Genomic DNA, 17,841 nt, shown 5'->3' with positions numbered 1-17,841 from the left:
AGGCAATTAGTCAGAAATTAATGCAAGGAAGTTCTATTGGGAATCAAGAGGAATATAGCACATGATACTAAACCACTAAGTATCCCTTAGGAAACAACTAGTCACTTCTGATCAGTTTTATTGGGATTGATTTATTTGCTGTCATACTCTGCTAAAAAGTGGTCTTGTGTGTAACTGTTTATAGGTTCATGTTCTTGGATGCAGAAAGCATAAAGTGGTACTAAAAGATGTAAAAAAAAACAATTAGTGAAATGGAGAAACATCCAACATTTATCTCAGTACCATCAGATAGACACATATTCTGACACTCTGCTCTCTTGGGACATTAAAAAAAGGAAACCTTGTATGACCAAAGGGTTGACATTTGCAAGAGTTTGAATACTGGGTATCTAGTTTCTTTCTTTTGGATGAGGATACCAACGGCACGGTAATACCTTTTTGGTCTTTATTTCTTCAAAACATGAAAACAAAAATGAAGTAGATGACAATGAGAGGAAACATTCCATACGGATTTTGCTGTATCACTAGTGATTAAATCAGAAACAATCAGAAACTTTATTTGTCTGTGTCCATAATGTGTACCATTTATAAGGAACAGCACAATTCGTGCACTTCCCCCCTAAAGCTGTGCACAATACACACAAAATAAACAAAATGAAATAATTTTACACAACTACAATTATTAACAACTCTGAACAATCAGAATCATATTTTCCCTATAACATGAAACTTGAAAAAGCAAACAAACCAAAAAGCTTTGAAATTAAAATTCAATGGCAAGAATTTCTGAAAGTCCTCTGTGAAAATTTTCAATGGGATTACTGATGTTCCAAATATGGCTAAAATTGAGTGCAAAATCTAACGTTTAAACAACTCACATCCCTTGACTATATTTACTTGGTGTTTTCTAGGCTAGCTTTCCATTTAGTAAATCTTAAAAAAAAAAAAAAAAGGGGAATATATCCCTAAAAGACTCAGACCCACAGCTTTGGGCCATGGCCTGCGGGGGTGAGTCTCCTGGAGATAGGAGGGACTGTAGAGGTGTGGGGCATAGAAAAGTACTGTTGACCAACAAGGATAAAAACTGGGGTTAGCTGGACCTTTTCAGTCATCTGGATCGCCAACATGATTGCCTTTCTTGGCTTACAATGGGGGGGCGTACAGATTTGCGGGATCAGCCGAGGATACATAGGATGCTTCCCCTAACCTGTGCTTTACTTCTTAGTTAAAATCTTAGCTATTTGGACAACTGTATTTGTTCAATTTCAACGTGTTTATGTTAAGAGTTTTGTAATTGGGTTTTTCCTTGCAAGATAAAACTGTTTCCATATGGCTGTGCTAACTTTTACCCATGGAAACAGGAATCACATTAGCTGTGAGCCCCCTGAGGGCAGGGATCTGAGTTATCTTGTTCATGGTTTAGGCCCCAAGAGTAGCACAGTACCTGGCATGTTGAGTAGTAACCAGCATTTAATTACTCACTCGGTCACCAAATGTTTATTAAATGATGAATGATCATGATTACTGAGTAGAAGAGGAAATAACCCTGAACAGCTTTTATCTCTTAAGTATCTTTGAATCAATACAGAGGGCCAGTGGTGTCTCTGGCCTGGGATTCTTTATAGATAGAGAAGTCTCTGAGATGGGACCCACGTCATTCCATTTTTCCTCATTACTGGATTCACTACTTTGGAATGTTGGGTTTATCCACACTCTTTGGTATTTTGAAATAGAGCCATTCCTTTTCCAGGCTGAAAAACCTCCCAGCGCAATCCTCCCGGGAGGCACTAATCTCATTTAATTGCTTACTCCTCAGTCCTAAGTACGGAAGTTGCCCTTGTAAAGGCCCATTGGTCTCCCTGGCTCCTTTCCTACTCAGGAACTGCAGATACAATCAGAGGAGTCTGGGTGGTGAAAGAAACAGGGCTCAAAATAGCCTTTTACATAAAAAAATAAAACGAACAAACCACTATCTAGCATCTGTGCCAGACAGAGCAGAAGTGAATAAATACTTCGGAGGCAGGGGTGTCATGGAAATGGAGGCTCTCAAAGCCCGGGCACATCGACTCCAGCCACTGCTCTACACCTCTCTCCTTGGCCTTCCGGAATCATCAACAGGTGACCGTTTAGAGGCCTCTGGTGTATTCCACATGGCTAATTTTCCATGAAGATACTTGGTAGTTTGCCTGCTGTCCTCTCAATAGCTTTAACTTCCCAGTGAACTGTTATTGCTTCTTAAAAATGAACATGCAGGTCCATGAACAATAAGCCATTTTCTCCTTTTACCCCTATAGTAAAATCAAACTCAATAACAACACAAAAGTTACAACTCAGGTGAAAAGGAAACTCACTTATGTCTTCAATGTCCAGTCAACATTGCTGAATGGGAGAACAGTATACGCTATACTCTACTATATACAGATACACTTATTTTGTTTTTCATCCATGCACTGTGTAACAGGTATCACGACAACATTCCCAACCAGGCACATGAAGAAGGAGCCAATGTTTAGTCATGACTGGAACAGGATTGTGCAAGCCATGGATGCTTTTGAAAATAAAACCGACGGATGATCCCAGGCAACAGCAAACATGGGACTGGGACACACTGATGCAAATGGAAAAGGATGATGTGCTTTTTGAGTTGGGGTTATTCCTGTTTGCATGAGACGTGGTGGTCAGGAGGGAGGAGGATTGGGATGGGGATCTGGGGGGGGGGTTAGCCAGGCTGGAAAACCAGAATAAGGGCCTTGCTAATCACAGTCCAGAGCTAAAGAGATAAGAAATAAATGACTTTGCACGTTCTTGGGAATCGAGGCACATCATTCCTGTACCTGTTGAACAAGAGTGCCAGGCATCGTATCTCTAAATATCAGACTGTATCTAGAACCATCACTTTTCCCGGCTGCATTCGAGCTCCCATGCTTCTTCTCAGAGGCAGCTTAATCTCTGCTCATATTCCAGACAAAGCATGAAATTTAGTAATCTAGTGAAGACATGCTGTTTCTTCCATGCCCATATCCCTTCTTAATCCAAAATAATTTTTAAAGTGTTTGGAGAGAGCAACTGTAATGATTTAAATTTTTACCAAAAACCCATTTGCATTTAGATTGGTCATCACCTCCCAGAAGAGAAACAAAAACTTTGACCCTCCCAACAAAACAACACAAAATAGAAGTCAAACATCAGCCACCTCCCAGCCCCACCCCAAACAAGCAGAAACAGAAAACGAATCAAAGACTTAACGATTTATGAACCTGGAGAGAACACAGTCCTTCTAGGCTGAGCTGCAAAGATGCCCCTGTCTCCATGCCTTGTTCAGTGTGACGATGCCCCTGGGAATGGGAGGTGATGGTTTCTCACTTCGGCCCTAGTACAGAGTATGCTCTTGAAGCTGGATTCCATCAGCAGGTAAGTGAACATGACAAATGTCAGTTTCCTCTGTTCATTATACATAATATTTTATGTATATATATACGTATATATATATAAATTTACTATATCTGATTGTTCCTTTAGAAGCCTTTTATGTGGCAGTAGGCCTCCAGGGAGGAGAAGAAAATGTACAAGAGCCATAGGAGCACGAAGAGGCAGGATGTGAGGAGCTTGGCAGTCCGGGGCCCACCCAGCTCACCTCCGATCTCTGGCCTCCGCCGATACAGCAGCACCCCCACATTGATGAAAGCAAAAATGGTGAAGAGAGTGACAGAGAAAGCTAGCGTGCCAGGGGACACTTTGAACTGTTCCCCATTGGCTGCATGGTAGATGGCAGCGATGGACCAGGCCACGCCGATTCCCAAGAAGACGTTCACCGCGTTGCTGCCAGTGACGTTGCCTATGGACGCGTCTGCATACTGGTCCTGGGTGGCCGCCACTTTGCTTGCAAATGTGTCTGCAGATGAAAAAGAAAAAGGCAGTGACACTCGATATTTTAAAGAGGACTGTGGAGCACTGGAAGCTGCAGCTGTGTACTCCAGGATCAAATCCCCCAGTGGAAACCCAGTGACCAGGAGAGGGTTTTGTTGTTCTCGGGAGTCCCGGTCCTGTGGTCAGGACAATAGGATCGAGACATCAGAAGTCAAAGGTTTAGTGTTGGCTGTGTTTCTGACCAGATGATTGTGGTCAAGTTCTCTACCCACAGGTACCGCAGTGCTTTGTAATATCAATCTTGCAGGGCAGCATTTTTCGGAGTGATCATGGCCCATTGACATCAGAATCACATGCGGGTCCTCCTTAAGAGTGAACCACACAAGGCTCCATGCAGCCGGGCTGGAGCAGAATCACCAGGGCCCAGGAATCTGTTTGAACAACCTCCCCAAAAAGGTTAGGTCACTAAACCTTGTGAATGGCTGCTGGAGGGTATTTAATAAAAGGTTCTGTTTCATTAGCTCTAGTTTACAGATGAGAAAGGTGAGGCATCGGGAGGTCTTTCCAAAGATTCAAGAGCAAATCATCAGTGGAACTGAAGCTAACTGAACCATAGTAATAGCTGGCATTTGCCTAGAGCCTAATGGATGGGAAAATGACTCACCTTACTGCACTGATTGTGACAACAGTTCTATAAGGTGAGGGCTCTTTATAGGTGAGGACACTGGAATTAGGGACAATAAGTAATGGGTGCAACATCACCTAACAAGGAAGAAGCCATTTCAGGGATGGCGCTAGGGTTTCCTGCCTTCACTCCAAATGCCTTTTCACTGGGCCGTCTTACCTTTCACTATGCCATGCGTACCCATGGCCATCCTCAAAGCTTTGTTCAATAACCCAGAGCGCATTCTTTCCTGAAGGTAGGAAAATCATGGTGCATACAAGGAGTAGGACAAGAAGTGACTTATATCCTTGATGAGTAGAGCATAGAGATTTCGAGCATGTTTGAGCCAGAAGGTTTCAAATCCAGCCTTCACAATGGAATGTGTGACACCAGGCAGATTACTTAATTTCTCTGAGCCTCCAAGTTTTTAATCTGTGAAGTGGGGATAGTGACACCCACTTCAGGGTGCTGTTAACCCGCAATACTATATGTGAAAATGCTTATCTTTCTCAGTACAAAGTAAGAGTAGCTCTTTTTGTTGTTTTGCAAAGACCATGTAAAGCAGGCTAGATCAGTTTACTAGCAGTTGAGGCAGGATCTGATAGAGTGCCCTTTATTAAGCACGTAAACAGAACTTGCAAGATATTCCGTTTCTTTTCTATATAATTGTCTCGTTAACAGTATCAAAGTCCTCCCAGCTACCTTAGCTGAACACCTTGCACAGGTTTATAGAAGACGTGAGTAACTGTCCAATTGAACTCACATTCGCAGAGCCAGGAATGGCAGCTATGACGTTACAGCAAGGTGTCGTCATGTCATCTGCTCTGGTCCTCTGGAGGTTGCTGGGAGGCTCTGAGCACGCATGGGCTTGTGGCATATCGGGACTGCTTCCTCCCTTCCATTGCTATTCTGTTGCTACCATCGACCTTCAGTAAATCCCCGCTGGGGATGATCCATAAAGCATGTGAACTTCTATCAGTCGGTAGATTTTTGTGCTTTACCCTGGCAAGTAGGTTATTCCGGCTGCTCAGAGGGTACTGCAGAAGCAGTATCTTTTTTTTTTTTTTTTTTGAAAGGAAGTCAGTCAACACGGAGGGCCCCGGTTGCATTAATCCTGACCTTTGCAATGGAAAAGCAGGTTTTACTTACTGTTCTATAATTAAACTAAGGCAAACACTGCTTCCTCTGTACCAGGCACTATCCTGCATGCGTTACACGTGTGTTCTCATTCAACCCTCTCATCAGCCTTAAAGGTGCTGCTGTTCCCTTTTTATGGTTTGGGAGCGCCTCTTGGACAGGTCGATAGAACATGGAGGTTTAAACCAAACCGATCCATGTCAGAGCCCATTCTCCGTCCACACCACACCGCCGCTCCCGGGAAGACGAACATTTTCCCTTGCTCACTTCAGATTGCCCTGTTCCTTCCACTTGGAAACTCTGGAACAGGTTCTTGCAGAATGCTCTTTCCTGCCTCAGAGCAAAGGCTGCAGAATGGGTCGGCAGTCTGCTCACCCACCGGCTGGATGTGCGCTGCTCTCTGTGTTCACAGCACACACTGCAGCCCAGGGAGGACTGATCGGGAGGCTGGTGAGACAAATCTTGTTGGTCTCTTCACTTCATTAGGAAGAGTTATTAGGAACAGCAGCAGCAGCCTCAAAAAAATGAAGGTGTTCTGCTTTTCTTAAGGACAGGCAGCTGAGCAAGGAAAGGAAAGGAAAAGCGTGGAAGGCAGGAGAAAGCAGCTCACAGCTCAGCTGCTGCTGGGGAACACCTGAGAGGCTATGACATGGCGGCTGGTACCAGCTGGTGGCGAACAGATGGCCGCGTTAGGCTGGGCTGGCGAGGTGGGGACGTTCTCTCCCCATGCTGCAGGGGCAGGCCACCTGGCACGGGGCCACACCTGCTTACCTCCCCTGGCACGTGCTACGTGGCACACTGGACTTCCTGGGGACCTGTCTCTGCTCAACCCCTAGACTTTCTGGAGGTTTCTGCCGTTATGCCAGAAGGGAATGAGGCATAAAATCAAAGATTCCTGGGCCCAGGGACCCCGAACACTCAGATCGGTCCTTTTGCCTGAAACGCAGGGCACACCTGGGTCTGCAGGGATGTCTCCCTCCCTCGTTCTTTCAATAGCCTGTTGTGAATATTGAAGGGGAATTCTTGTAATAACGGGCTCCTGTTGTCCAACGCCTTTCTCTGGCTTCCCTACTAAATGAGTAAGCAAAGTAACTAGCTTGTCACATAAATGAAACCTGTTTGGGGCCTTCTGGAGTCTGGGAGGTTTTATTTACCTGGGTTCTACATCTGGCCTTTTGTCTGTTTTAAGTCAAAAGTGATGCAAAAATTTTAGAGACACATGCAAATCCAAACCATTAACCTTAGCTCCTGCAGAGACAATTCTGTTATCCAAATAAAGTATGATGGAATCTCTCCAAATTACCTCCTATCACTGCTTTACTGCTTCTTGCAAAGAGCAACACATTACACACCATACATCAGGCACTGCCAAGCCTCACCCTGAACACGAAGCCCATAACCTGCTTACGGTTGAACAAGGCAAGAGCCACTCACATGCCGTTCCCCAAAGTAAAATCCAAGACATAACTACTGTGGTCTCAGAGGGGTTGGAATCATATGTGGAGCTTGGCCCATTAAACCTATGCAAATCAGTTTTCCCATGTGATTGGTACAAACTGAGATATGTTGATAATTACATCTATGTCTTCCTACATATATACACCTTAGGTGAGATTTCTAGTAGGAATCTTTGCTTTTAACTCTCACCTTGAATTCTAATAAGTTTTGAATTAGACAGTCTTAGGCTTTTTGTTCTGCCTCCTGGTACCTCTGACTATAAATCAGTAACGGAAGATTTGGCTGGAGACAGCGTGGCTAGGGCTACACCATACATCAGAGAGTCTGGACAGAACTGTTCTCTGCAGACCTGTCTTGAGTTTACTGCGCGTAACCTTGGTCCATGAGCACAAGAGGTCAGTACACTCCCCTTTCCTCCCGAAATTATTTTTTACCTGAATTTCTCAAACTTTATAGCTACATACAGACTTAAATGTCTCTTCTGTGAAAAGGATACTTACTATATTTATTCCTGCAGGTCACACATAGGGTTTAGATCTAGAGCAAGGGTTTCATCCCATGTGATGTATTCTTGAGTCTTGGCATATTTTGGGGGCCAGCTGTTCAACTCTCAGGCAGTCTGTGCTTAGGAACTGACACTGACAGTGATTTTAATTGGGATCTAGCCTGCTCGTGGAGGCATGGTTGCTTCCCCAGCACCTGTGAATTCCTGACAATATAAAGACAGACCAGGGGGTACAGAGCTTCATTAAGGAGACAGTTTTAGCTCTTCTATCTGTGTGTTCTCGGACGAGACATTTCACTTTTTTTTTAGGTTCTAGTTTCTTCATCTAAACATAAAGGATTTAGACGAGACTATCTCTAGGACTGTCCCTAAGTTTACTGTTTGGGTGGTACACAGAACACATCAAAATACTAAATTCACATGTCTGATTTTGGTGTTTCTTTTTTTTTTTTTTTCGTAGGAGCTGGTACACGGGCACTCTTCTGTATTAGAATTGATTAATGATAATATCTTCTCCTTTTAAAGAACGGCCTAAATGAAATTTTCAAGAATCCTAGGAAGATCTCTAGAGCTGAAGATACTGCCATTGATCAAATTGTGACGGCATTTATGAAATGAAACCACACTGCACAGAGTCCTTTACCTTTTCCAAATAGATAAATGTTGGCAAAATTGTTTACTTGAAGTCACTTTGACCAGCCATCAAGCCATGGTATACATGGTGACAGTGACGACTGCTGGAAACAGCACGTGTAATGTCCAGTTTGCACACCACTGGCATGGGGAATACTGGGGGAGCCTGGTTATAAGATCTGAGGCTCCACCGTCAACCCACTTAATCAGACTCTATGAAGAAAGGACACAGGAATGTGCATTCTAACAGGTGGCTCAGGTGATTCTTCTTTACGCCACTGTTTGAGAACCACAGCTCTAAGTCACGGAAATGACTGTTGCTCCAAGTGCCCACAGTTTGGGCGGCTTTGCTGACAGGGACAGATGTTTGTTTTAGGGAAGCAGCTGATTTCTCTTAGAAACAGTGATGCCCTCAGATATAGAGGATATTTTACTCATAGAACCACTTGGGTGGGCTTGGTAGTGGGGCTGGGGATGTTTAACTGTAATAGCCTCCCTCTCAAGTTACATTATGCTCATATTACTACTTTTTTAAGGTTTGTTTATTTTAGAGAGCGCGAGGGAGTGCATGGGTTGGGGGAGGGGAAGAGGGAGAGAATCTTCAAGCAGACTCCCCGCTGAGGGCAGAGTCCGTGGGCTCCATCCCCCGGACCGATGGGATCATGACCTGAGCCAAAACCAAGAGTTGGACACTCAACCGACTGAGCCACCCGGGGACCCGAATGCTCTTATTATCTTTAAACCTCATTCCAGCATAGATGCTATGAAAGCCAAAGGAGGAGAGAAACTTACTTTAGTTGAATTCTGGCTCTGTCACTTGCCAGGTAAGAAGCTTACCTACTTCATAGGGTTTTGAAAGAAATGTGTTAACATGAACAGCACTCAGATGAGGGCCTGTAACTAATGAGTGTTTGGTATGATTAGCTATTTTTATAATACAACAGAATCAGATCCCAAGAGAATCAATAAGTGGTAAGGAATTCTGACTTAATGTGAGAATTCTAAGCTTTTAGGGAGTTATCACATCCTTTAAAGACTTACTTTATGGTCCTATGCATTTAAAAACGTGATAGAGCATAAAATTTTTCTGAAAAATCAAAGACATTTTTTGTTTTGAAAATTCCGTGTAACCTAAGTCATAAAATGACATCGGAGATGTTCTGTTTTTTAAGGCCCTTATCTTACTGAAAGGCAGGCATCTCTGCTGAAACAATGCTCCTATTCCTCTCTCGCTCTTCTCCTCTATGAACGTTGTTCTCTTGCTCTTTTAGAATTCAAATGGAAATAGTTTATGTACTAATTCTTCTGTCACTGAGGACTTTGGACAAGGTTTTGTCTTTACTTGTGACATTTACCCAAGTAAATACGAAAACCACAGCGCCTCACACATTCCACTGGTTCATCTCAAAAGAATCCTTATTTGACTTCCAAGCAAAGTTCAAGAGATCAAGGAATTAGTGATGTTAGATTGATTAATGACCGGTCAGGAGTTGTAAAAACAGAACAAGGGAAAAAACACTTAAATGCGATTTCTACCCATAAAAGCTGCTCCTGAAAGAGAGAAAAAAGAAATAGAGATGGTGACATGACCTATTTTTAGAAGAGGAGAAAACAGAGGTAAGTAAAAAGCTCCAGAGGACTCATGTTGGCAGATCAGAACACCTGCTTCTAGTCGTTTTTATCCCCAACTGCAAATCAGAAGCATCAGGGCAACTTCTGAAAAATACCAGCTCCTTAGCCCTACCTGAGTTTCTGCTTCATTGGTCTGGACACTGGTATTTTAAAAATTTTATGTATTTATTTATTTAAGGGGTGGATGTGGGGGGGGGCGGGGGGCAGGGAGAGAGAATCCTCAGCATGCTCCACACCAGGTGCAGAGCCCGATGTGGGGCTTGATCCCACAATCCTGAGATCATGACCTGAGCCAAAATCAAAAGTCAGACACTCAACTGAGCTACCCAGGCGTCCCTGGACACCAGTAATTTTTTTAAAGCTCCCCCAACTAGATTGAGATCCACTAACCACTCAGACCCTTTGTTTCTTCATCTATATAAGGGCAATGGCACCTCTCACATATTAGCTGGGATAACCCATGGAATAGCCCTGACACCATATTTTGTTATTGAATAGCTTTTTTGTTTTCATATGTTAACTTGAATGTTTGCACCTTGCAAGGGTACCCTGGGACTTAGTTTTCCTATTACGTATTTGAAACCCTGGTAGACCTTAGGGGCCCCTGGGTGGCTCATTGGGTTAAGCATCTGCCTGTGGTTCAGGTCATGATCCAGGGGTCCTGGGATCGAGCCCCACATCGGGCTCCCTGCTCAGCGTGGAGCTTGCTTCTCCCTCTCCTCCCCCTGCTTGTGCGTGCTTACGCCCTCTCTCTCCCTCTCCATCAAATAAATCTTTAAAACAAAAATGAATTCCTTTTAGGTTTTTAAATTCAAAGAAAGAGGGGAATTCTAATTAAAAGAGAAAAATACTAGGGGGTTATTTTCCAGAAAGCACAAAGCAGAGAAGAGAACAAACACAAACCAACAATGCCATTTGATCGGTCTTCCAAAATGTAATTTGATCCATGTTTTCAGAAGAAAATGATAATATTCCACTCTTAAACACATTCAGAATGGGGTGATTTTTTTAGTGTAATGATCATAAATACCCCAGAGCGGATCCAAGGTTCCCCTCCTTGTTCAAACCTCTAGCTTCATGAGGTTGGCTCAACTTTTCTAAAATCCCTGGTTCTAAATCTTTGAGGTCAATAAAAACCTTTGAGCCTCTCAAAGAACTCTGTTTGAGATGGGGCTTATTCTATTCAATTGGTCCATCACTCTCCCCACCCCCACTCTTGACCCTCAAAAAAACCCCAAGCCAACTTGCTGGGTGTGGATCAAAAAAGTGGTATTCTGACCTGGTTGTCTCTTGAGACTTGGATTAACATGGCTCTGGAGTGGACTCGATTATGTGTGTTAAGCAGGGTTGGTACTTTCACTTTGGGAGTCCTGTTTGTTTCCTTCCCCAAATTAAAAGGTTCATGCAGATTATGGTGGTGGAAGTTCCAATGTGTGCCAGATAAACTAAGGGGTACGGAGTTGACGGACTTGACAAAAGTCGCTTGTCTCTGGTCAAGTGGTGAACAGGCAGCTTGATGATGACCATAATATTGCACAGTTTCCAGGAGGTTCATGTGAATCAGCGGTTCTGCTTGGCATCGAGATACATAGCAAGCTGAGGTCACTGTCAGTAGTTCATTTGGTCACCTGGTTCCACGGTACTCTGTGGTTAACCACCGTCATTACTGAAGAATGCCAGTCCTGATTCCTGTGGGCTGCATAATGTCTCCAGTTATGGTAGTAAGGAGCCTAAGCTATGGAGCAAGACCTGGCTAGTCCCATTTGCCATGCACTGGCAGTGTGGCCTTGGGATAACCTCTCTTTAAGCCTCTGATATCTGTAAAATAGGGAAATAAAAATCCCCATTCATATAGCCATGAAGGTGATCAAAAGTACTGCAAAACAGCTTAGCATGGTGTTTGGAAGTTAGTAGGTGCTCAGCAAATGCTACTACATTTCAGAATTCTTTGTTCTGGTGATAACAAAGGAATGTTAATATTAAAATCTTTCATTATGGTTTCCTTCAGCTAGGTGATCTAAGTTTCATAGACCTTATGTGGGATTTTGGGAGAATGTATGTCTTTTTGATATCCAGAAATGATGGTGGTGAGAACGGCAACAGTAGTTAACATTTATGAGGCTCCTGGCAAGGCTCTACATACGACTTCTCATTTAATCTACTGAACAACCGTAAGAGGTAGGAACATGTATTATCTTCATTTGATAGGTGAGAAAACTGAATCCCTGAGTATAAGAAATTTGTCCAGATTTATACAGCCAGTAAGAGGCGAAACTAGGATTCAGACCAAATGAATATGATCCTAGCTAGAGTTCACATTCTTAACCACAGGTCCATGGTGGTTTATTTTTTATGATTTATTTATTTTTTAGAGAGAGAGTGCACATGCAGGGGGAGGGGCAGAGGGAGAGAGAGAATCTTAAGCAGACTCTGTGAGTCTCAGGGCTCGCTCTCATGACCCTGAGATCGTGATCTGAAATGAAACCGAGAGTCAGACACTCAACACACTGAGCCACTCAGGTGCCCCAGAGCACGAGAGCATGGATATTAACAAGGACTAAATAACATATCTGCAATTTGAAAATGGACAAAGGGTTCAAAGAAAATATCCAGAAACTTCATCGCATTCACCTCTGACTATAACTACACAGTATTAAAATAGCTAATCAGTTGAAAGAAAAGGATTAAAATCATTGTACACAGAAACATCAGCCTGACTCCTTTAGAAAAATATTTGCATGGGTCAGAAACAGATTAAGAAGGGGCTACTTTCATGAATGACCATTCAATCCTTTAGAACAATATTAATACAAAGTAATTTTTTCAATTCCTTAAGTTCCTGGTATCTCTTGGGTATTATATTTACACTGTCTTTCTAGTATATAAAAATAACTTTGAGAGGACCTACTTTTAAAATAACATCAAGGTTTTGATATTTTCAATTTTGAGCCATAATTCTATCATTTTTATAATAAACCTTTATTTTTTTTAAAGATTCATTTGAGAGAGAGAGAGAGAGCATGAGTGTGGGAAGAGTCAGAGGGAGAGAATATCCAAGCAGACTCCCGCTGAGCATGGAGCCCAACTTGGGGCTGATCTCATAAGGCATGAGATCAGGACCCTAGCCAAGACCAAGAACTGGATGCTTAATAGACTGAGCCACCCAGGCACCCCATATTAAACCTTTATTTTATTAATACTAAGTCCATGAGGGTAACACATTGCTGCGATTTAGTCAAGCAACATTTTGCTAATTTTGAAAAGGCAAACAGGGCAAGTTTGGGACTAAAACAAATAGCTGACTATCGTTTTCCTAGACCAGTTTGTTATTAGATACAACTGGAACTCCTTGCCTCAAACACAGCCCAGGGCTGTCCTGCACAAAACAGGGTCCCTCCAGCTCGCTTCTTTCTTCCCCATAATCTCCCTCTTTCCCTCAACCCTCCTTGTCTTTGAAACCCTGATTCATTCTTCTATACTTTGTTCTATTTCTGGAACATCCATCTCCTATCTGAATCTTCTCAAGTCCTACTTTAGAGATGGTAAAGCCATAGGTGCCCCACGTCTTGCTAGAACTAGAGGTGGTGAGTGGGACCTGATAGAAAGACTATATTATAACTTGGAGAAAAAAGAAATCCTCACACTCATTTCCAGGTAGCCTTACTAGGTTAAAAGAGAACTTCCCTGTCAGCGGGGCTATACTGGTGTCATTCGAAGTCTACAGATCTGCACAATACACTGAAGACACCAACATGGGCCTTGGTCCTGTGGATATTTACCCAGGTTTTTATTCCACACAAACCTCCTCTTTTTGAAAGGGGTTGCTTTGTGTGTTATGAGTTCAAGAAAGCACGAACACTATTAAAAGAAGGCAAATGGAGGCAACTCAAGAAATAGAAAACATCACTGAATACACCTTCAACCCAGCCCTGGAGGCAGCAGGTGCTACTGGACAGGTAGGAGTTGAGGGGATTCTGGAAAGTTTTGGTAATTCTCCTATTTCTGCTCCTACTTTACCTTGATGTGGTGTAAAATTTTTTTCCATTAGCTTATTCCTATGGATTAATCATATGGTCTATCAAAAGTCTTAAAAATCCACAAAATCTTTGATCCAGCAATTTTATTTCTGGGGATTTAGAAGTAATTCTGCAAGTGTGAAAGTTTATGTATGGGGCGGTCAGTGAAGAATTTTTGTGTTAGAGAAAAAGTAGAAACCTATTGTTTCGGTAAAATTACATAAACTTTAATGTGCAACTGTTAAAATTATGGTCAAAGGTATAATAACAAAGTAAAATGTTCATGACACTGCTGAGTGAAAAAGGTTCTGTAACTATGCCTGATATAAGTCCATTAAAAAGTGTGGGTAGTTAGATATATCTTTGTATATATGTTTTTGTGCAACTTATTTAAATGTCCCAGGATTTTAAAATGAAATATAGATACAAGAATGCAAATAGATGGTGGGATTGCTGGATGATTTTTTATTCTGTGCTTATTAATATTTCCCATTTTATTTACAAAGGGTGTGTCTATTGCATTATTAAAGCACTAATCTACATTTTTTAAAAAGTCTCAGGGATGGAAGGCTGATTTTCAGCCTTTTCTGGTCCTTTCAGTGGTCAGGGCTATGGTAGTGGGATCCTAAGAGAGAAGGTATCATACATAGGACACACAGAGCAAGTGCATTTTAGCGGGTGTCAGTGTGAGGCGGGGGTGGAAGTGATGAAGAGATTTCCTGGCCGTCAGGGACTGGCCTGGAGTTCAGGGTCAAGAAGGTGCCCAGGACAGGCCATAAAGTAGAACACGGATTCTGAAAACAAACTTCACCCACTATAAAAGTTTTTTGAGGACCCACTGTGAAGGGAAGAGATGTGTGGGTCTTCGTTTCCTTCCAGCTATTCCTGTCCGGCCATGATGGACTATAGAGCAAAGCCAAAATCCTCTCAGTTTTGTATTTTTTTTTAAAGATTTTATTTATTTATTTGACAGTGAGACAGCCAGCGAGAGAGGGAACACAGGCAAGGGGAGTGGGAGAGGAAAAAGCAGTCTCCCAGTGGAGGAGCCTGATGTGGGGCTCGATCCCAGGACCCTGGGATCTTGCCCTGAGCCGAAGGCACACGCTTAATGACTGAGCCACCCAGGCACCCCTCAGTTTTGTATTTGTGTTCCAGCAACATCATATTGTATTTATTAGTAGTATATTCCATTGACTTTAACCCACAACATTACTTTGCTTATTCATTTGTTAACAGCTCTGTCCCCTTGAGATTTCTGGGAAGGGACATAATACCCAAGTGTTCATTTGCACTTGGGCTCTTAATAGAGATGTAATTTGTAATGCCGAGACTAGAAAGGAAGGGGTAGAGCTGTATCCAAGCTGCTAAGAATACGTGATGAGGCTGAACTCTAATGTCTAGTTTTGTCCCTGTCTTTTTCCCAGGCACCTAATATAGGTTTTGGTAGATACTTTTAAAATGTCTTTTGAATTTTATAATTCTGAGAGCCCTTCCATAGATATTACACTATTTGCTCTTTCTGACAAGTCAGTGGGTGGGGGATGGGAGCAGCTACCATCAGCCCTGATTTTTTTCAGGGGAGGAAGCTGGAGCTCTCTAGGAGTCAGATAGAAGGGGAATGTAGGGGTGGGCTTAGAATCCACATTCTGCAGGTCCTGGTGCCCAGGGCCTCATGCTGCAGGCTTGTTTCCAGGATCCTTCATCAAATCCCATTCTTGCCAGCTCTTATCCCGTGCTCTGAACCGGATAACACATCTGATTGCCTAACTTCTAGGGCTGCTGTGGATATCGAAGAGATAACTTATCCAAATGTACTTTTTAAACAATGAAGCTATGCAAATGTGGTTCCTGTTGAAACACTTTTTGTGTTAAATGCAAATGCTCTGCCCTTAGGAAGTCATCATGAACCACTGATGCCTGCATGTGGATCATTTTTGGATATTCCGAAGTAATAAAACATTTCCATGGGGAGGAGAAGAAGCATTGGGGAGAAAAACCCAGGGTACTTGGGTAGTCTCCCATAAGAACAGATGTGGTAGGGGGTGAGAAGAGAGTTGCAGCTGCTCAGAGAGAGAAGTAAACCACCAAATAATTCAAAGGGGTTATTTAAAAGAATAGGCGAAAGTATTAAAAGTAAATAGGAGAAAGTAACACCTTTTCATAATTTCTAAGATTAGAACTTCCTGGATGAATTTGCAGGGGGATAACTAGAGGTTTGAGTGAGTAAGTAATTTGCTGAAGATTCTTGGTAAGAGGAGTCACACCACCCTATTAAAATCCTCCTTCATTGTGTGTAGAAGATATGTACTCTTGATGCCAGGATTCCATGATCCTGCTTTATTTTCTTCTCAACAGTATGCATCCTCATTGCTATCTGAACACTTATCCTATTTTTGTGAAGCATCCGTTTTCTTCCACTGTAGTATGAACTTCGTGGGATTCAACATAACATCTGTCTTGCTTATCCCTCTATCTCTACTGCGTCCCACAGGGCCTACTACTTGGTGGGTACTCACTAAATATTTGTAGAATCAATGAAACTGAGTGCAGAATGGTTCTGGATCCTACGCTGTGCCCCTGTATCCTACTGCTTCCTTTGATTTAATGTTTAAAAGTGGTATCAATCTCCTTTTTAATGCCTGATGACTAGTGTAGAGAGAGGACCACTTGAATAGTTCATGATCAAGAATGCCACATTGTTTCACTCAGCTTGCGCATCCTAGCTCCTGGCATCATCTGTCAGAACATAGCTTTTTATTTTGAAGATTACTTTTCACTAATATCCCACTGTGGACTCAAGGCAGGTGTAGAAATTGTAGAAGAAAGGACTTAATCCACGTTCTCAGGACAAGAAGACTTGATACTGAAGTTATCAATGTCAGGTCCTTCTGGGTGGTTTGACCCTCGTCTCCCTAAAAGTGAAACTCTAGAAGCACAGGAGAAAGGACAGGCAGCCCCCGAGCCACTTCTGACGCAGCCTCACCCTGAGTGTTGACCCGTCTCTGAGCAGCCTGACCTGCGGTCCTGTAGGTTGACAGTTGGGTTAGTTTAGGGGTTTCGGCTTGCCATGTTTCAGCCTTGTGAAGATTCATGATACACAGGGTCCTTCAGAGAAGGACAGTTTCATGATCCTTTTGCACATTTGCGGTTATTGGTTGTTTTACAACTGTAACGCAGGAATGGAAAGTTATAATTAGTCCTCTGCGGGGTCCGTGTGTAGACCCCAGTGGGGATCTTTCCAGTTCGGGACTACAGCAAGTCTTGCTTGTTGCCTCAACCCACGATTTTTTATAATGATAACCTAATAATAGTTTATAATTTATGGAGAACCATGTCAAAAAGCCCCCCGGGCTCCAGAGGGCGGGGAGAGGGAGAAAAAAAACAAGCACAACACATAATTTCCTGATTGTAAATAATAGAACCAAAGTAAGCTATTTTCTCCTGAGCACAAAATACAGGATTTATACGTGCTGAGCTAAACAAAGGTTATCAAGTATGGTCACCAATAGATTTGGCATTTCTGGGTCATGTTCCAGGCAGGAAAGGTGGCCGAGGAACGTAAGGCATTTTATGGATTTAAATCCCTTTCTGGAATGAAGCAGAATACCAACTAATAATACATAGTTTATGTTTCATTCTTGGGAAGAGGCAGGATGTGAGGTCTGTGTGCTGAGGAACATTGATGGCATTCCAGCTGGCTTTGAGCATAAATGCCAAGTACCATGATTTCATGTCTCTAGTACGCACTATCCCCAACGGATATTAAAATGCTTTTACAGTCACATGCAAGATTTGCTTTTTAAATTGAGTTACCATTTTGTTTGCCTTCTTTTCTAAAAATACCAAGGGGCCTTAAACGTGTTGCTTATGCAGTGCCCATGAAATGGCAATTAAGCTCTGCTTTTTTGTACAACGCTTTTTTTTTTCTT

The 17,841-nt window shown here is 42.6% G+C and overlaps 1 protein-coding gene across 11 annotated transcripts in view; it reads right to left on the bottom strand.

Moving 5' to 3' along the window:
* Nucleotides 1–431: 431 nt before the first annotated feature.
* The window catches only part of LOC100474541 (sodium/calcium exchanger 1), a 65,557-nt gene continuing 48,147 nt past the window's right edge, over nucleotides 432–17,841 (bottom strand). For all 11 annotated transcript variants that reach the window (XM_034659600.1, XM_034659601.1, XM_034659603.1 and 8 more), the window contains one exon: nucleotides 432–3,892. In XM_034659600.1, coding sequence (XP_034515491.1) covers nucleotides 3,516–3,892 — 377 coding nt within the window. In that variant the 3' untranslated portion in view covers nucleotides 432–3,515. The remainder of the gene's footprint in view (nucleotides 3,893–17,841) is intronic.

The sequence above is a fragment of the Ailuropoda melanoleuca genome, chromosome 4 (assembly GCF_002007445.2).
Source record: "Ailuropoda melanoleuca isolate Jingjing chromosome 4, ASM200744v2, whole genome shotgun sequence".
Classification (NCBI taxonomy): Eukaryota; Metazoa; Chordata; class Mammalia; order Carnivora; family Ursidae; genus Ailuropoda; species Ailuropoda melanoleuca.
The sequence above is the reverse complement of the archived record's forward strand: the minus strand, read 5'-3'. Positions and strand labels throughout refer to the sequence as shown.